The sequence below is a fragment of the Lactuca virosa genome, chromosome 5 (assembly GCF_052849685.1).
Source record: "Lactuca virosa cultivar CGN04683 chromosome 5, Lactuca_virosa_CGN04683_v6, whole genome shotgun sequence".
NCBI classification, from domain to species: Eukaryota; Viridiplantae; Streptophyta; class Magnoliopsida; order Asterales; family Asteraceae; genus Lactuca; species Lactuca virosa.
The window spans coordinates 194414336-194435646 of record NC_136430.1 but is presented as its reverse complement, the minus strand read 5'-3'; the positions used below and the strand labels follow the sequence as shown (position 1 = coordinate 194435646).

The following is a 21311-nucleotide window of genomic DNA, read 5'->3' as shown; positions in this document are numbered from 1 at the left end:
AATGTTTTACAAATTCAACCACATCTAAAATAAGCGTACATTTAAAAGTTGTCTAATACGTATTTCTTCATTTCAAAATCTATGGCCACGCTCCACGACTCCGTTAGGAACTTGGAAATTGGAAGCTAAATTATAAAAATTCCATTTAATCAATAGCTAAATTATGGAAACTTTCATTTAACGAATGCCAGCAAAAATTATAAACTAAAATAGATTTTTCTAGGTAAGATGTCTTAAGTGCAAAATGGTTAGACGAAGATAAGATGTGTAAAGTTTCTTTCGTATTTCAAAATTTAGGTAAATTATATTAAACCTCTAACTAAAAATAAAAGCAATCTACAAGTTATAAGATAATAAGAACAATTTCTATGGTTCATTCCTTTATATGAGCTTGGTAATGAAATAGCATATTATATTTGAAAAAATTATAGAAAAATACTTTGTAAGGTAATGAATTATTATTTTTATACACATTTAGTAATTTTTTATATTTGTATATGATTTACCATTAAAGTCATATTTTTTGTTAAAACAATTACTATTTTGACCGACTATTGCAAGTCTATGGTTTATATGTCCAAAAAAACATTATTAAAGTCACATTTCATCTTCAAAAATATCATTAAACTCATTTTTATACTTAATTTACCATTAAACTAACTTTTGTACATATTTAATAACTTTCATCTTTTTCTATCATCATCAATTTTCCGGTCATCTGTTCCGGCCAACACAATTCCAAAGAAGAATATAATACAATTTTACATGATCACTTTTTAAATCACTACAAACCGTATAATTTTCTCATTCTCTTCTCCGCGGAGAAAATGTCCAAATCCCCTACTTTGCAATAACCACCCAACCCTCACATCTCTCTCGTCAGTGGCCGAGCTAGCTAGTAAGAAGTAGGGTGCATGGACACCACTTGGAAGTGGGTCTCATCCCCTATATTACTAAAAGTACCTTAAATATCATTTCTTTTTTACTAGAAAGCCCCCTCCTTGTTACCCATTCTTCTGAAAAATCATTTTTGACATATTTTAATGAAAAAACCCAAAAATGCCCAAAATTTTCAAAAAAAATTTACATTTGTATGTTCTTTATATATAATGCCGATTAACTTCCGTCTTGAATTCACCATTGTCTTTCGTCCCTTTCTTCTTGAATCAATTGGTTCAGCTAAGGCGGCAACCAACTTGTTCAAGGATTTTAGATTAGTTTGTTGGTGGTGTTGGGTATGAGTGATTTGGTGGCAAATGATAGAAGGTGATTTTGGTTGTTAGATATGGATAGTGTTGGTGAGAGGTTGACGACAAGGCCGACTCTCCCCTTTGCAAAATTAAGCAAGGGCTTAGGGTCCTCAATTCTAAATGGCCCCAACTTTAAATATTATTTTGTTGATTATATATGTATATATACATATTTATTGGGTTATAAAGACAAGTTGGAGCTTGACCTGGTGGTAAAAGTGATGGGTGGTAAAACTAAGGGTCTCAAGTTCGTAACGGTTTGCTTATTTGAAGGACCCCAATTTTTTTGTTTGCTTGGAGCCCCAAATTGGTTGAGCCGTCCTTGGTTGACGGTGGCAACGAGATAATAATCTACAATACACTGTTAAAATAGTAGCTTTTAAACACCTCGAATAATTTTAATTACAAATCATATTAAAAAAACAAAACAATGGACAAATTATATATAAAAATAATAACCCACTACATATTTACCCAACAAAATCATTTTCCAAAGAAAAAAAACTATTCTGTAAAATCAGGATACAAACCTAGCTTGAGCATTTTTTTGGTTCCATAGTTATTATGGCAATCCCATTGTTTGACATACAGTTATAGGAATCTTGCATGCATGCTTCCAAGTGGCATTGAGACCTAATCAAGCTTTCATTTAAATATCAATTTCATTCTAGAAGATTGTCTGTTTTGTCATATTATTAAAGATATTTTAGGTATCAATTATATCCAATGACGAATCTAAAAAAATTAGGATATCCAACTCTTAATTTTAAGGCAATATTTGAGTTAAAGAAATAATTTAAGTGGTATTGAAAATCATGATATAATTACAAACTTTAATAATTTAAAATACTATTTTATCGAAAACTAGAAACAAAGTATATTTTACGAGACGTTTTAGGAGGCTTTAATTTTTAGAAACATATGATTACATCTTCGTTTATAAAATTGAAAGTTTACAAAATCTATCTATTGTCTAACAAAATTAACATTTCTATAACACAACAAAATTTAAATATATTAAAAATGTTAGTAAATGTAATAAAAATAAATAATTATATAAAATAATCATAAATTTATTATTTGAATGCATATCACATATGCACATATATTAAAATAATTAACTAATAATCAACTCGTAAATTATAATAAATAATATGCAAAAACTAAACAAATAAATAAATAAAATAATTTTGAAAAATTAACAAAATAAATAAATTATTACTTTATTATACTATAAATAGTACATACAACCGAATTGACAACATTGAGATAAACAACAAATAATATATTTAAGATGTGTAAAAGAAAACTAAAAAAAAAAGCATCTAAGTATTTTCTTCCTGCAAGAAATTAATATTGACACATTAACCAATACCTAGACACAATAACCAAGACTTAGAGAGAGAGATATGAAATACAAATAAAAGTTCATATCTAAATTCTAACATTTGTCACATACTGAAATTGAGACGCAGAAAGACAAGGCTGAAAAGATAGATAGTGACAGTTGGAGAAGAGGCCAATTACATGCAACCAACGGTTAGCGAGAAGTGGCAAATGGTCAGAGACGGCGACCTACGAGATGTGTGGTCGTTCAAGCTATTTGGGTGTGGGTCTCTTGGATTTCAAGTGTTTGAGATTTGAATCCGTAAACTTGTGTTCGGGTTTTATAAAAGTTTTGTTAGAGTCCAATAACTATTTATAAGCTATGTTTTATTAGGCAACCTGAAGTGGTAATATATAAATGGGGGTACCAAACTACCAATATATAGTTCCATCATTACAAAGTCCAACGCATCCACTGAGAAATCGTATATATCAAACAAATTAATCTGTTTAGTACCTAGAAGTCTTATGAACCTCTTACCATGGTGGAGTTCAATCAAACTTGGTGTTGGTGAGATGTTTATCTTTTCATAGAAAGTTAGAATTTTCAACATTAAACTAGTTCATCCAAATACAATTGTGTTAGTGGTTGTTATGTTTAACTTAGGTGTTGATTGTTTTTTGGCTGCAGATTTCTTGGCATCTTCTGTCTGCGCCGCGCAGACTACGCGCAGACATTAAGCATCGCAGACTGTTTGTTTTTTTGAAGACTGCATACCAAAAAATGTTTGTGAGTCCTCTTCTTGGCGCAGATGTGGACCAGAGTCTTCAAACCTCTTCGGACATCTTTTAACCTAAAAAACACATATACTTTTGTTTCTTTTTTTATTTTATTTTTTATTTTTTTAAATTTAGATTTATTCCAACTTTATCTATGATAAATAAATTGGAAAACGGTTACAATACTTAAAGAAAAAAATGTTCGATAACACAATCATGACCTTTATGACAAAATTATAATTAAATATTTAATTACAATAATAATTTCTGGAGTTGTTTATATTGATATGTAAAAAAATCATAATATTGTTTTATATTATTTTTGTGTTAAATTTTATAAAACATTATTTAATGCAACATTGTTTATTTCTTGGGAAAAATATTTATGGTAAGTTTTTAATTGATTTAATTGAAAAAGTAAAATAGAAATTTTGAAAATTTTCATTTAAAATCAAAGTTTATTTTCATTCATGTTATATGTTAAATTATTTTATCCCTAATTACAATGTTTAGGTATAACTTTACGATGAAAGTTTGTTGGTTTTTATTAAATATATACGATAATTTTTACCATTTTATTTTCACTTTTTATACAATAATGCATAAAAGTTAATCTACATTTGTTAGTCATAAAATTATCAAAAAAACTCTTTTAAGTTTTTTTTTTAAAAATCAGTTTAAATAGATTTTAGTTTATTTTAACACCCTGCAGATGTAAAAAACAAACAGTCTTCTTCTTCCAGACTAACGTCTCCTAAATTATTATCCAACACAAATACAAAGTGGTTATCGTTAGTAACTTAGCATTAAGACCAGTTAATATCGGCCTAGGCGGCCGCCTATGCGTTTGGCGGTCTGCAACTGATTACGATTAGGGTTGTTTGGCGGAAATTGATCAATATCGGTCAAACTCGGGCTAGACGGTCCTCGACGGTCCTTAGCGGAAACATTTTAAAATTTTCAAATTTTCAAATATTACACCAAAATTTACAAAACTTCAAAATTTTAAATTTTTATTCAAATTTTCAAATATTATATCAAATATTTCAAATTTTCAAAATTTTAAATTTTCAAATACTATTTTTTTATTAGGATATATTAAAATTTAAAATAGTTTTATAAGTAATTTATGGTCCCCGATTAATCCTCTGATTAATCCCCGCCAAACCGATTAATCACTTGACCCAGTCGACCGCCGAGCGATTTTTACAACTTTGATTAAGATAACGTCTCCAATTCAGTTCCAGAATCAATTGCTGTAAATAACATAAATAGAGCTCTCGTGCATTAAATATACACCATCAGAGGTAAAGTTTCAGCTTTTTTAGAAAGATATATTTCACATGAAGACATACAATAATAGCCAACAATCTCAAACCAACCTTGATGTTAAAGCATTATGTATCAAGTAGATCATGTCCAATACATTATATGTATAGGCACGAGTCATTCTACCTGACACATAGTTTTATAGGAATAAGTCACATCATAGATCAATTTAGTAAACAACTAAAAGATATGCAAAACTACAATTAACTGATACAATGCCTCCCTTTGTAAAGAAAAACCAACCAATTTCATCAAAACTTTGAAGATAAAGAAAAAGTCTGTTCTTTTCGTTCTTCTTTCCTAAAATCAACTATATAATACACTCACTCTCATATAACTTAAAACCCTCCAATAAAATCCTCATCTCCACTACTCAAAGACTCAATCATCTCATCATCATCTTCATCATCCCCTTCCTCTCCATCCTCACTCAAAATCTCAAATATCCCACCACCACCAAAATCCACCCCATCCATCACAAAATCCCCATCATCATCGTCATCGTCATCATCATCCCCATCCTCATCATCATCAAGATCACTCAAACTATCCTCATCATTACTCATATCACCATCTTCATCATTCGCCAACAACGCATCATCATCAATATCCTCATCATCATCATCCTCATCTTCCTCTTCACTCTCCGCATCATCAGGATCAGAATCATCATCGGTCGGCTTCCGCCGCCCAATTTCATAAACTCGGGCAGACGAGTACATCTCATCCTGATCGTCCATCGTGACAAGACCAACAAAAGAGTCAGTCGGTTCGGTAGCGAAATCAAGAACGCATCGGTCGACAGGACAGGTGGCAACATCTGAATAGTTGACTGCATCGATCGTTCGGAACGCGGAAAACAGAGGATGTTTGACTCGGCGAGTTTGGAACGCGGATGTCACTTCTTCTAGATTTCTTCTTAGGATCGCGTATATGACATCGCCACTTGCGTTGAATGTAATTACTGTTTGATCTAAAGATGGGACACTCCGAAGAAGCCTGAAGTTTCGTAGATCCCACACTTCTGAATTTATAATTACCTGTCACAAAACAAAATGAGACGATATATAAAGAATTTAATTTAATTATGTAATATAAAAAACAAACCTCGTTTCCAGCAGGATGAAATCCACCACCACCATAATCGGTAAACTGATCAAACCGGTGAACGGGGCCCGGAACTCTCCGGTCCCACAACACGCCATTCCACAGAAGCATAATATCCGAAGGACTAAAATGAACCTGAGAATAAGCGTGTCCTTTACTTGAAGCATTAGAAGATGGATCCGTAAGTTTCAAATCAGATTTACACGTTTGAACATCATACAACAAAATCTCGCGTCTCGATAACTCAGAAGACAAAGCCGCAAGCATCGTCCCACAATGACTAAATGTGGCAGCCTTAATCCCATCAAATGAGTATTTGGGTCCCGCAGACACCGAGGGCGCGTCCCACAATCTGACATCATGTGAGCTTGAAGAGAGAAGCAACTGTGTGTCCCCGGAGATGAAAGATTTAACCATGGTTAACGGGAACTGGTGACCAGGGCTGCTTTCGAGCATGTTGTTGGTGTTTGAATCGAAGACTTTGAGTTCACCGGAGTGGCTACCGGCGGCAATTTGGGAGGAGTCGCCGAGGAACGTGATGCAGGTGAGTAACACGCCGGTGTCGTCTCTACATGTCCGCCATGGCCGGAATCTACTGTACACGAACTGGCGGTCGCGGCGGCTGCCATGGATGCCGCCATACATGTTTCTGAACTCGCGGGTGTTGAGGCGGGCGGTGATGTTTGATGGCGCGTCGAGGCTGCGTTTTGATTCGGGACAGACGTGTGGGTGGAGGAGAGAGAGCGGGGGTAGGGTGGTGATCGGAGCTGGGCATTGGCGGTGTTGGTGTTTTAAATAATTAACCACGATTGAATCCAAAGTTAACCGCTCGGGATTCGGTTGGGTGTCAGCAATCCCGTGGCTGTGTGCGTTATTATCATCTAAATTATCAGATACAACGGTTCCCGGTGTTCTAGAGGAGAACGGAGTGTCACCTAGTAAAGTGCTTTTCCGGTTGGTAGTAGGTGTGGGAGCCACCGGAGAGCGGAACCCGAGGTCACCAGTGTTGAGTCGTTTGCTTGATGATTGTCCGAAGTCACGCAGCTCGGTGAGTTTCCGTTTCAGGGGTAATATGATTGGGGTTTTGAGGATACAATCGGAATTATCCACTTCTGAGGTGGCGGGAGGTTCTGATGTGGCGGGAGGTATGGGTGGTTTTTTTGAGGAGTTGGTGGTTTTGGCGGTTGTTGGGGATAATAAAACTAAAGGTCGTCTTTTTGAGGAGAAAGATGAGTGGTTTAGATCGTCTTGTGGTTTGGATTTTTCTTTAGTGAGAAAGCCGGAAGAGGAGCGGCCGGTGGGCCATTGGATTTGTAGTGATGCGGTTTCTTGACCGGAGGTTTGGTATGCGAGAGATGAAGGGGCGGCTAATGATTGTAAAGGTGTTAATTGAGCTTCTTTTAGAAGTTGAGCTGCGGTTGTTGATAAACCAGATGCTTGTAGGTGCTCATGAATCAGCAGTAAAAGCTCCCTACACCAAATCTCAAAAGTTAGAAATGGAGAGAAGAGTCAAAGAGAAACAACAAGATGAATGAATAATTGAATACCTAGAGTGGTAAGTAATAGGAGTGGCAGCAGCTATAGCAGCTCTCTCAATTCGCCTCAGAGTAGGAGTAGCAGCATCAGTAGCAGCCAATGTACTTGCTCGCCCTGAATTTGTAACAATCTGCAATACATGATAAAATGGCATCATCATCATCATCAAAATAATCCCCTAAACCCTAATGAATAAAAAAGAAGTATTTTCCAAATACTTATTATATAGTATACATACCGCCATCAGCTCAATTGCAACCTGAGATAGTTCTGTCTGCCACCTTCCCTGTTCGCCACCTGGCGTTTGGCTACCGGAATCCCTAATAAGCTCTGATAACTTTTTCCCAACCTATAACAACAAGATAAGCTCTTCACTATTAAACCAAAAAATCATTGAAAGTAAGTTGGTATTTTGTTAGATTTAGAATATAGTATACCTGAAGTTTTGTTAAAATGTGAGCAATGGTATCATCTCTTGCTAAACCAAGCAAGACTCTGCAAGCGAGAGCACGAAGGCAGTCAAGGGCGGTAGATGGTGTTATGATCCGTGGCTGGAGGAGCTGAAGCAGAACTTTGATACCATTATTGGCTCGAACCACCTCTCTTGCTTGGCGGTACCCTTGTTCCATCTGTGCAGCAAGCCCAGAAGAAGGACCGCCTTGTTTGGCGCCTAATGAGATTCTCCGGTCACCAACTAGTCCAGAGCAGGCGCCAGGTGTCGCCTGCCCCCCGGTGGATTCTCCATTCAGGTTGACAGCTGGCTCTGATGTGGAAGGAGGATTTGAACTTGATGGTTGGGTGGATGACATCTGTCCTTGTCCTCCTGGCATTGTTGGCTTCATACTGATTGATGGTGGAGGACAGACCAGATTCACCAAAACATTTAGTGCTGGCTGAATAATCTGTCCAGTAAAATGTGTCAGTAATTGGCATTTGGCATATACATTAATTTACAGTTTTGGTCCCTGTCCTATAGTTGTTCTTTCGGGTATGATCCAATGGTCATTTTACATTTAACAGCAAAAAAACCTTATTGGACCATATCCAAAACAACTGCTATAGCACAGGGACCAGAACTGTAATTTACTCAAAACACATACGATGCAGAATAACTGAATTACATACCTCAGGATCAACAAAACCAGCACCATTTGCTGCATCAAGAATAACCGCTATACCTAAACGATCATTACTCAGAGTAGCATTCACTACCATTCTCCGACTATTAGGAACCAAAGTAACAATATGCAGGATACCCAATGCATATTGAAGCAAATCATGCAAGTATCTCTCAACAGGTGGTGCCTAATCAGAAAAATATATATATATTGATTTTTAAACATCTGATGATTGGAAAAAACATAGTAAACAACAAAAAAAATGATCTCTAAGTTTAACTGATTAAACTTCTCTTACAACCTTCGTCCTTTTCTGAGTTTCTTTTAATGCTTTGGTCACTGTTCCAAATATAAAGGGTAGTATAGTCAAGTAAACTTTACTTGGAACAGGGACCAAAAACATTTGTGGACCGAAACTACAAGAAGATACATTTTGGGACCAAAACTGCAAAATTCAGATAAACTCAGGGACCAAATATGTAAATTTAAAATACCTGACACAATTCCAACATGGTAGTATGCCCATTACAATTCACAAACTTTTCAACAGCAGGCCAATTGGCTCTGACAAAAGCGGGCCCAAGTTTTCGATCCTTCTGTATCTGACGAAACACCGCATCGATAGCCTCATTACTAATATCAAGTGGCTTATAAGCCGCCCTAGAGCTGGGAATATTCCGTGGAGCACTTTTAAGATTCTTATTAGGCCGAATCGAGTCCACCTGCAACAAAAGGTGCGCCCTAAAATACTGGCGTAACGCAACGGTTGTGTGGTAAGCGATTTGTTTTTCTGATGATGTCAGAACTTCTGGTGGGGTCCGGAGGGGGTTTGTAGCCGAGGGGCCCACGGATGCTGACGTGGCGCCGGATCTTACGGATGCGGCTTCGCCTAAGAGGTTTAGGAGCTTTTGGAGACCGTCTTGGTTGTCGAATGCATCGATTACGGCTCGGAAAACGAAAGCAGAGGCGAAAAATAAGGCGGAGTTTTTTCTTGCTTGGTCTTGTGGGCATTCGAGGAGTTGGAGTGCTAGTGAGATTAGTTGGTGGATGACTTCTGAAGGAAGGGCACATACACGCTCCATTATTCCCTAAAAAAAACATAAATTAGAATCTTTAGTATATAAAATATATAAGAATGAAATTTAAGTTTGTGTTAAGCTTTGTAGGGCTAATTTTTATGATGAGGGGATGAGGGTATTTATGTCTTTTGCACTGACGAGAGATTGAAAAGGATTTAAAAGAATTGCAAATTTGTACCCTTCTAAGGCTACATTCGGTGAAGAGGATGAGAAAGGTATTTATGTCTTTTGCACAGACAAAAGGGTATTTATGTCTTTTGCACAGGCAAATTTGTACACCCTTTTGGGTAGGACAAAAAAGAATTGCAGTCTTTGTCTTATTGACAACCTTTTTTAGTGCTACTTCCATTGATGAGGATGGGAAGGGTATTTACGTCTTTTGCACAGATGAAAGATCAAGAGTGAATGAATTCCCATCCCACATCATAATTCCCTTTTTTGTAGGGACAAAAATTGAAAGTTTTATCTCATTGACAAGCTTTCTAGGTTTAATTTTATTAATGGGGATGAGAAGGGTATCTATGTCTTTTGCACAGATGAAAGATCAAGAGTGAATAATGAGTTCCTATCCCACATTGTAAATCCCTTTTTTACAGGGACAAAAATTTAAAGTTTTATCTCATTGACAAGCTTGCTAGGTTTAATTTTATTGATGGGGATGACAAGGGTATTTACGTCTTTTGCACAGATGAGAAATCAAGAGTGGGTAGGACAAAAAACTGCAAATTCTGTCAAATTGACACAAATCCAATAACAAATGGCGGCTAAAATATAAATAACATGTTATATAACAATACCTGGAGTGAACCAATTGCATATAGACAAGAAGAGAGGCCAGAAAATGTGAGGGGCGTTCTCGGAAGAGCAAGAAGTTTTTGTATACCACCACGATCCACAAACAATGCAGCAAATTTCCGATGTGCAACCAAAGCACAGATTAATTTCAACACATCAGGCAAAAGAATTGCAATCTGTGATGGCTCTTTAAGGTCAGAATTTCTTTGCAACAATGCAAGACAAACATCTACTCCTTTTTCATGTAACACAGGGCCAAGAACCTCAATATATTCTCCTAAAATTTCAAGACATTGAATACAGAATTTTTCCCTTAGTTTTGCTAAGGATTCAGTATCAGGAATGAAAAACTCTTCAGTTTCCTCATTGGTTTCGGGTTCTGGATCTTTTGAATTAGCTGACTCACTCACACCTGTGTTATGGTTCCTGTGATTTAAAGAAATTAATTAAAATGATTATTATCTTAAAAGTTGAAAAAATTAGATATCTAATGGAAAATACAAACCTGGAAACTTCAGTAGCATTAGCTGCATCAACAACTGTAGAGGCAGCTCGAGATGCAGATAGAACTGCAGCTTCTTCATTGTTTGACTTTTTAAACTCCTAAAAATATAAACCAGTAATAAATAACTCAGGAATACAGTAAATTAGTGAAAAGAAATTAAATGGAAGAGAATAATTAGATTATTAGAACATACCTCCAAAGCTGCAGTTTTAACAAGTTCAGCAGCAGCATCACCAGCAGCTTTAATGGCTTCCAGAGAAGCATTTGCTGTTCTAGCTTCTGCTTCAGCAGCTCTTACAGCCATTTTAACAATCTCAAAAATATCCTTTGATCCAACTTTACAATCTTGAAAACAGTCATCACTATCATCTCTTTCAACAATCATAAGATCACCACCTACCCTTCCAGACAACTTTTTAGCATCTGCCACACGTTTTAACTCCACACTCTTCACCAAACTTTTGTCCCTAAAATTCCTTCCTTGCCCCTGTCCCTGTCCTTGTCCCCCTAATCTAATTCCAGACCCTGGAGAATTAAGAACATGTTCATTCTCCACACCACCTTCATTCACTCTGCCTTTCCCTCTAGACCTTAACAATCCTCGATTCTTTCCAGGGTTACTTCGGTCATTTACCCTTGTCTTCCCATCATGAGTTTCGTTATCTTCATCTAAACCATCTGGTTCTGTCCACCTGTCATCTGTGATTCCCTCATCTGGGATTCTAGAAGGTTCTAGAGATGTCTCGGAAGCATGCCTCCTTGATCTAATAGCAGCAGCTGAAGAATTTTTGTTGTCTAATAAAAAGTTTGACTCTTTTTGACTTGTGCTTGCTTCCCCTAACACACGTATGCGAAGATACCGCATAAGTTTGGCGGATAATCCGGATGTAAGAACATCTTCCACTACTTGACCTCCACTGAAGTCAAAGTCAAAGTCAAAAAGTCAACATAATTATCTTTAAAGAAAAAAGAAAAAGAAATGTTGTTTTAAAACATAACATACCCAGGTAAGCATACAGCAAGAAGTCCAGTAGAATAGGTTTTTAACATTTCAGAATCAGATGATTGTTTTACACTAGACCCATTTTTGCCCTTGTGATCTTCAGAAGAAGACCTTGTTGACCCATCCATGACCCATTGTTTTATGTGCTCCAAAACGGTTTCTTCAAAAACATGTGGATACTGTATTTTATAGAACATAATTAGAAACAAAAAATGAAAAGAAGATTTATATTTTAGAGGTTGATTACTTGATTATAGAGAATAGAGCATACCATCCAAGTGAGTGAACAACTGAAGAGAAGTCTTAGAGCAGCTGCCTGAACAGATATTGGATATCGAGTTTCGGATAGAAACTTTACAGATATCAATTCAAAGAATTCATCATTATCCTGTAGAAAGACATTGTGTCATTTTTCATATTGAAAAACTTCCTACTAAACAATAACACTTATTGTACACCAACTTTATCTAGATAACATTAAAAAACAAAACTTTTAATGTAAAATAACTACTGCAAACTAATAAACCAAAAAGAGAAGTAATTTATATTACCCGAAGTAAGTTCCCCAAACGTCCAATGTTATAGGAAGCACGACCATTGTTTAAAGAGGAATGGCCAGTTTCCTCCATGTACCTATATAGATGTTTATATGAGAATATGTCAGCATTCAATAGTTATAGAATTAAGTTGTATTACTCATATAAGATGGGTATGGAGAACCCTACAAAAAAAGATATTAGCATACTTTGTGGATGAACTAGTTGTGGAAAACTGGAAATGTTTGCTTTAAACAAGATCAATATATAATACTAAGTTAACATAAAGTGCATTGGTGGCCACACAAAAACCTTTGGATATTTAAACAATGTGCTGATGTGTTCATGACATGACTAATGGTTTTTCAGTGATTGTGCCAAATTTAGCCTTGTATACTATGGTATTCGGTAGGGATGTACAAGAAGAAACCAACATACACTGAAATTCCCTTTAAACACGGAGGTCTTAATCACAACGTAGGGTAACATGTTGCTTAAATACTCAAATTCACATATCTCACTCAAGACAATCAGTAAAATAGGATTCAATTGATCAAAAAAACATTCATTTCCGAGCGTGATGTATGTCAGAAGTATACAAAGCTGGGTTCAATAGTTCTCCAATAAGCAATCCTGAATAGTTTGAATGTGAAAAAAGGTCACGCGAAAAAAAAGGAAACAGACAACCACTTGAACTTGATTCAAACTGAAATACCAGGATTACAATATTCACATATAACATGGCCAGGCTGCATATCATCATATGTTATAGAAACAACAAAAACCGCAATTAAAACATCCCCAAATACTTTTTTAAGGAGTCATTGGACACCAAGAGCAAATTGGAATTCACATAATCAACAACCGATTTTTAAGCTAATACGTTTTTAGTATAGATATAAATACATATATGTATAGTTACATATGGAGAGAGATAGAGAGAAGTAAGACCTGGCTTCTTGGGTTTCGAGAATGGAGGCTAGGGCATGAAGACATATGGGCTTAGGGTTATCAGGAGAGGCGGTGATCTTGTCTATCAGTCCCTGAGCTTTCGCTATCAGAATTTCGTCTTCGTTATTCGTTTCTTCTTCGTCATCCTCCTCCTCCTCTTCTTCCTCTTCATATTCCTCGTCTTCGTCGTCCTCTTCCACCGGGGGAATCGGTTCAGGTGGTGGCGGTGGCGGTGGCGCCGCAGCTCCTTCCGTTTGAAAATCGTCTGCAGCGGCCTCCATTGTCGAACAATAAAATACGTAGATGATTAATTCGGGTAGGATTGAATCGCGGCGATATATATATATACACAAATTGTTGAATGAATTGATTCTGAATTGAAAGGGAATTCTTCGGTGGTGCGACTGTGTGTTTGAGAAGAGTAGTTTATATGAGAGGCGTGCGAATGTGTGTTTCCCTACAAATTTTGGGAATTTTGCAACAGGCCTCGAAAAGGATCGTAACCCGTTTAACCGGATCGAAACCTGGCCCGAAATAATTATAACCTAAAGGGTTAGAGTTAGAGTTTATTTTTGTTATAATGTATATTTTACAGGAAAATCAGAATTTAATTATATATAATTAAACATTTTGGTTTGTAAATGTGAATACATAGAAACCATAAAAGTTTGCATTTTTTACAACTTATATATGCATTAAAATGAAAACGTAATTTTTTCGTAAAATAAAATTATAACAAAAAGTAGTTGTAAAAATGGAATTATCTTAAAAAATCTATACGTGAAAACCAACCAATATGTAGAAACCAAAAAAAAAATTTAGAAAAATATACAAGAAAACAAAAACATCCAAAAGTTATAAAAAAATGATTGTTTTAAGACTAAACTGCACAAATGGTCCCTGTGGTTTAGGGGTGTCAATTTATGACACGACACGACAAAAATACACGAAACGAAACGAAATCGGGACGAAATCAAAATTCGAATTCGTGTTCATGTCGTTTTCGTGTCAAGATTAAAAAACACGATGTCGTGTCGTGTCCTGTTCGTGTTCATAAATCGACACGAAATTGTCACGATTAAGCATGTAGTTGTCGTGTTTTTCGTGTTTTTTGTTTTTGTCGTGTTATATATCTTTAAGTATGAACGAAATACACTAATAGTTATGTAATATTATCTTTGTCGTGTCGTGTTGTCGTGTTTTAATTGGTTCGTTTTCGTGTTAATGAAAAAAAAACACGACATCGTGTCGTGTCAGACAAAAACACGACACGACTGCCCGATTTGACAGCCCTACTGTGGTTAGCTTAAAATTGTCACTTTGGTCCAAAAAAGTTTGGACTAGCATCAAAGGTCCAAAATTTTAATTTTGTTGCGAATTTTGTCCGATTTTGTTTGAACTTTTTTATAAAGACGATTTTGCCCCTGATTATTTAATATTTTAATTTTTTTATTACAACAATTAAAAAGAATTAAAAATAAAAGAAAAAAGAAAATATTTTCTCTCTCTCTCTCTCTCTCATAAACCAATACAATCAACACATATCCTTGTTCTTCCCTTCTGCATTCGTTCCCAGCCAAGAACACAAGAGCATTCTTGTTCTTTTCATGTATACCTGCAAATGAGAAATACAACCACTCCTTGTTATTGATTCATCTTCTTTCCATGGCAATTTCAAGCAACCAAAACACAAACCTAAACCTAGTGATTTACACCTCATCGATTCTGTCAAGCAAAACAAACATACACCCATCGATTTCCTGTAAAAGATTAACCTCACTCATCCATTACATTTATCCATTTCTGTCAAGAATCAATCAACAAACACTCATCTTAACCTAAATCTATTGACTAAACCCTATGGATTTACTGTCAAAGTAAAAAGAAGAGAGATGAAAGGAAACTTGTGATTGTCGAGCAAACAACAACGCCGAACACCCCCCATCACACATGCCCTTCTTCCCGCCGAGCTCCACTGCCAAACACACCACCTGCGCCGATGTTGCTGCTCTCCTAGCTCAATCGGTTCTCCCTTCCGCATCGCACCTTGTTATCAGAACAGATGAGAGAAGCTTCACTGCCTTCCCTTTCCTTCTATTCAGCCCCATCGATCTCCGGAAACAAAGCTTTCGCAGGAAATCGACCTTCACTACTGCCCTACCCATCCCGTTCCCTCACCTGTTCCATGGTCGACGACCACGTTATACGAGCGTTTTTCATGAATCAATTTCATGTGAGAATTGATTGGTTCCTGAAAATCGATTGGTTTGCATATAGGAGGGAAATGCTTACGATTCATTGCCGATTTTGAGATTTAGAAGGTTGTAGAGAGGCGATTTGAGAATCGAGATCGTCGGGATTGCTTCGAGCAATGATGAAGTCGTTTTGGCATCAAAATCTTCCTTCGCTAACCTTCTGTCACCCCCAATAAAAAAAACCTATACATACACAGGTAGAGTGCTAATCTCTGCAAATTTGGTCTCCGATTTGGCCCTCTCATCCCCGATTTCATTCAAGGTACCTCTAATTTGGTCAACTGAATTTAAGTGGTGGAGGTTGTTAAAGACTTAAGAGTCGACACAAATGAAGGAGATGGCGATTGTTGCGATTTATTGGTGGTTTGGGTGAGGGTTGGCATCGTAGCAGGTGGCAGTGGGAACAGGTGGAGTGGCGGTGCGATTTACCTGAAGAATCTTCTTCATCTTACCTGCAATTCATCATTCTTCAACAATTTGATAGTTTTTTTTTATCTTTTTGACATTTTGTTTTTTATTTTTATTTTATTGTTTTAGTTATTTATGGTTTTTTGTTATATTTTTATTTATTTTGAATCAAGTAAATTAACTTAAATTCGATCAGCCATGTCGAAATTATTTTTTTCTTTAACTTTTCTTATTTGTGAATTGAAGTGTTGATGTTTTTTTATTTTTTATTTTTTTTAATTTTATGTCGTTACTGTTCATTTTTTTTGTTATGCTTCTAATTAATATCGTTAGCAACTTTATGTTTGCATTTATTATTATCAGTATTTGACCTTTTGTTTTCTATTTTTGTTATAATTTAATTATTTATTATTCCTCTTTGTTTTTATTTATTTTGATTCAAGTAATGAAAAAAAAAAACTCAAAACACCAAATTCTAATATACTCTAATATATTAATACATTTTACATTTTCATCTTTTTTTTTGGTTTTTTCGTATTCTTTTTATTTTTTAGTATTATTTTTTTTATTTTTTTCATATTATTTTTTAATTATTTCCTATTTTTATTTTTTTCGTTGTTTCGTTTTATTTTTCATCAACTTGATAACTTTTTTTTCACCTTTTCCAAAAAGTGTAAAATATTTGAATATATTAGAGTATATTACAATTTTGGTGTTTGAGTTTTTTTGGTTTTTTTTTATTTTGGTTATTTATGGTTTTTGTAATTTTTTTTTATTTTGATTCGCGTAAATAAAATAGTTATATTTACAAATATAAATAAAGAAAATAAACATAACTTTTTTATTTACACAAATCAAAATAATAATAAAAAGTTAAGAAAACCATAAATAACCAAAACTAATTAAAAAAATTCGAAAAAACCAAAAAATTATGAAAAGTGTAAAATGTATTAATATATTAGAGTATTTTACAACTTTGGTGTTTGTGTTTTTGTTTTTTTGTTTTTTCTATTTTTCATTACTTGAATCAAAATAAATAAAAACAATAGAAGAATAATAAATAACTAAATATATATAAAAAAACAACAAAATGTGAAATAATGATAATGATAAATGCAAACATAAAGTTGTTAACGATATTAACTGTGGAGCATCAAAGTAAAAAAAATAAAAAAAAATAAAAAAAATAAACCGTAACAACATAAAATAAAAAAAAAAACATTAACGTTTCATTTCATAATTAAGAAAAAAAAAGTTTTGATATGGTTTATCGAATTTAAGTTTATTTACTTGAATCAAAATAAATAAAAACATTAAAAAACCATAAATAACTAAAATTATAAAATAAAAATAGAAAACAAAATGTGAAAAAGATAAAAGAAAATTATCAAGTTGTTGAAAATTTTGTATATATATAAATTTGAAATTTTGTAATTTTATAAATTTGTAATTTTATAAATTTGAAATTTTGTATATATATAAATTATAAATATAAATTCTGTGTGTATATATATATATATATATATATATATATATATATATATATATATATATATATATATATATGGAATTTATATTTATAATTTATATATATACAAAATTTCAAATTTATAAAATTACAGAAATGGTCCTTGAGGTTTGTAGTGTATTGCAATATTGGTACAAGGGCAAAATAGTCTTTTCCATTAAAATCTAATAGCTGAAAAGTTAGATTTAACGGCAGGAGGACCTTTCATGTAATTTTACAAACCACAGGGACCAGTCGCGTGACTTTTTGCTAGTAAGTCCTCATAGTGCGATAGTCTGTAAACCACAGGGACCAATTGTGAAATTTTGTCTTAAAAATATATAGAAAAAAAAAAGTTGTTTTTTAATAAATGTAAGTTTTAAAATCCATAAAAAATCTAGTTGTAAAATAAGATTTAGGAGAATTTATAAAATACGTTTAAACCAAAATCATAAAAATAGTTAAAAGTTGGATTAAAATTGTAAGAAAAAATGGAAAGCTGCAAATAAATATATAAAACGTAAAATCTCTATAAAATCAGGAAGATGAAAAATAAATTATCAAAATTAATTATGGACAATAATGATTCGGTACAAATGAACTCGTCAAAAGAAAGTTAGAGTTATTAAATTTATTAAAAAAATATTAAATAAACTGTAAGAATGAATTTTAAAAATAAATAAATGAATTTTAAAAATAAATAAATAACAGTAGCTTTTAGAAAAATGAGGTAAACAAAATAGTTAAAAGAGTGAGATTGATAAAATAAAAATAAAAATAAAATAACTCGAGTTCATAATAAAAATAAATAAAAGTATTATAAAAAATGTAAAACATTAGAGTTGGAGATGGGAGTAACACTTCTTTTTGGCATGATGTTTGGAAAGGTGTCTTTTCCTAGAATTTATGCCCTGGACGTTCATCGGAGTGTCTTCATTCAGGATAGGGTTATGGTCGGTTGGAGTGTTGATTCTCTCAGACGAGTTCCTAGGGGTGGAATTGAGCAGACCCAGTGGGATGAGTTGAGTGATTTGTTGTGTGATCTCCATCTTAATTCTTTTCCTGATCGGTTGGGTTGGTCTATTGATGTCTCTGATTCTTTTTCAGTTTCCTCTGCTAGATTTCTTATTGATAATGCTTTGTTGGTTACGGGTGGTTGTGAGAATAGATGGAATAATTGGGTGCCTATCAAGTTAAATATTTTTATTTGGAGGCTGCGGTTACAGAGTCTTCCAACTAGAGAGAGGTTGTCTCTTCGTAGCATGATAACTACGGACTCCGATTGCGTAGCAAAATTCTGTAGTTATTCAAATATTAGCTATAGAATGCAATTATGTAGCTAATTTCGTAGCAAATATACATACGTCTAACTAGTTTGTAGTATATTCCATAGTAGAATAGCTATGAAAGTAGGATGTTATGATTAGTTTCATGTTATATTTTAAAAAACATGCAATGCATTAGCAAATATCATTTTCCATTCAAATATAAATCAATATTGTATGTACATATTTGTATTTTATGCAATATAGTGGTTGTATGTGGGGATTAAAAGCTTGTATTTTATTGAATGTCGTAGGTGTATCTAAGGGCCGAAATATTCTCGAAACTATATAATGAATGAAATGTACTTGTATTCAGATTAGTTGAATCGTTTTTTTTTATTATTATTATATTTTTTCAGTCTGGATAAACGATTCAATAAAATTCTTAACTTTTCGTTTTGATCACTACAGAAGATTTACTTTTAATTAAATCTAATTTTGGGAGGATGTTTAGCCTTTTAAGATGAAATTAAATTATTTTTATTACAAAGAATTTGCTAATTTTATATGTAAAATCTAAAAATATATATGTTATACTTTATCATAAATGTAAATAATAAAAAATAGCATATTTATAGTCTAGTAACCGGTAACTATTCATTTGACCTTAGTTGTAAATTGGGTTGTTGTGTTTTTGAATTAATTTGGCTAAAAAATAAATACAATTTGAATGTTTTATGTTTGGCATTTATATACCTAGAGTAAGTAAAGGAACACATTACAGATATACATCTTAGAAACGTAAAGACATAAGCCCTTTTTTTTTTATAATATTATTTCTCTCAAATGGAACACGGATGGACGCAAGTCCGTCGGAGGAGATTTCCGGCAAAAAGGTGCAACAAGGGTAATGAAACAAGCTTCTTCGTCACAAACATACCAAAAGGCGTCACAAAGGTGGAGTTCAGGAGGATTTTCTCGCAGTTTGGCAAGATGACGGACATCTACTTCGGTGAAAGAAATGGCAAAAATGGGAAGAACTACGACTTCATTCGATTCACAGATGTCACTGATGCCAAGGACATGGAAACAAGGATGAACGGCAAAATATGCAGGAACAATGTTTTGGAAATTAATATTGCAAGACATGGCAGGAAAGCACCCATCACCAAGCCAATCATAGGAAATAACATACGAAAAGGTCCGGTACACCGTAACAACGGCAAAGGTGGAAGTGGGTTCATCGACAGCAGATCATACGCAGATGTCACTAGAAGAAAGAATCTGAATGAGGAGAACCAAGGCGGAAGCAACGCCCAAGCTCCCGCCATCTCTCTAATACCTGATACGATGATGGAAAGATGGATTCACAAATTTACACTAATTGGCGAAGCCTTATCGCTTGATCATCTTGGACCTTTACCGGCATTGATGTCCATCCATAGCGACAAAGTGGCAGAAGTTAAATATCCTGGGGGCATGATGGCTCTACTCAGCTTCAGTAGCACAGTGGCAGCGAAGGAATTCCTGGAAAATAAGGTGAACTGGGAGAACATGTTCAGATGGCTTTGAATGGGAGAAGATCTCAACGATATCCTGTTCGAAAGGGTAGCGTGGATTCGGATTGTGGGTCTACCAATAAAATATTGGTGTGAACAGAATTTTTCAGAAATCACCAGAAGCTTTGGTAGGATCTTAGCACCATTTAATGAAATCAAAGATAGAGTAGACACGTCATGCGTGAAAATTGGAATCCTCACCAGGTGGAAAAAGAAACTAAATGAAGAGGTTAAGGTCTTACTCAACGGCATTATGGACACTGTCGGGATTGTCGAATATGAAGATGGTCCATGGTTCCCATTCATGTTCGATAAGGAAAAACAACCATATGTAAATGAAGATTACTCATCTGATAACGAACAGACCGAAGATGAGACGGAAGAGGAAGGAAGTGATGAAGAGGATGGTATTTCAGTTACAGATATGAACATGCTGGAAGAAGGGGAAATCATTGTGGACGACAACACGGTCGTCGGAGATACTGATGCCGGCTGGGTGTGTTGGTGTTAATCCAAACCAAATCAAAGTCATGTGTTTTATTCAAGGATATTTTAGTCTTTTTTTAGGAGTATGACTAAGTATACCACGTAGAGATTTAGTGGGCAGTAGGTGCACTAATTTTAGGATAAGTTATCTTGTTTAAATATCCTTGTAGTCGATGAGTTAATAGAATTGGAATAAACACAGAAAAGTTGCCCCTATCTTCTCTCTTTTTTTTTTCTCTGTTTTTGCTGTGTGAAACAGGGCCTGAACCAACAGGGTGAACATCCTGGAGGCGGTGGCTGAGACGCAGACACCGGCCTCATTACTACAACCTATTCCCGAGGGCACAGGTACCATCGAGAAACAGCAAAGCTCCAGCACGCGGGAAGAGATATCGTCGCCCCAAATTATTCGTGAAGCACGTCAAAATTCGAATCGGGTAAATAGGCCAAATCACCAATTTGAATCGGGAAAAATAATAACAAATGAACATGAGCCATTTGGACTATTAAAGGAGT

The 21311-nt window shown here is 34.6% G+C and overlaps 1 protein-coding gene across 1 annotated transcript; it reads right to left on the bottom strand.

The window, feature by feature from the left end:
* Positions 1-4893: 4893 nt before the first annotated feature.
* Positions 4894-13774, bottom strand: DCAF1 (DDB1-CUL4 associated factor 1). The gene is made up of 14 exons (XM_079052123.1): positions 13316-13774; positions 12380-12461; positions 12100-12216; positions 11829-12007; positions 11019-11742; positions 10826-10923; positions 10323-10746; positions 8941-9534; positions 8454-8633; positions 7766-8230; positions 7567-7677; positions 7340-7458; positions 5793-7263; positions 4894-5725 (listed from the first exon to the last, which is right to left on the bottom strand). The coding sequence occupies exons 1-14, from the start codon at positions 13594-13596 to the stop codon at positions 5024-5026; spliced, it is 5547 nt and encodes a 1848-aa protein (XP_078908249.1). The 5' UTR covers positions 13597-13774; the 3' UTR covers positions 4894-5023.
* Positions 13775-21311: the final 7537 nt, after the last annotated feature.

Coding starts and splice junctions, on each gene's coding strand:
- DCAF1 (XM_079052123.1), bottom strand. CDS start 13,596: ATGGAGGCCGCTGCAGACGATTTTCAAACGGAAGGAGCTGCGGCGCCA. Junction 7,459..7,566: donor TTGCAATTGAGCTGATGGCG/GTATGTATACTA, acceptor CATGTATTGCAG/ATTGTTACAAATTCAGGGCG. Junction 5,726..5,792: donor TTCATCCTGCTGGAAACGAG/GTTTGTTTTTTA, acceptor GTTTTGTGACAG/GTAATTATAAATTCAGAAGT.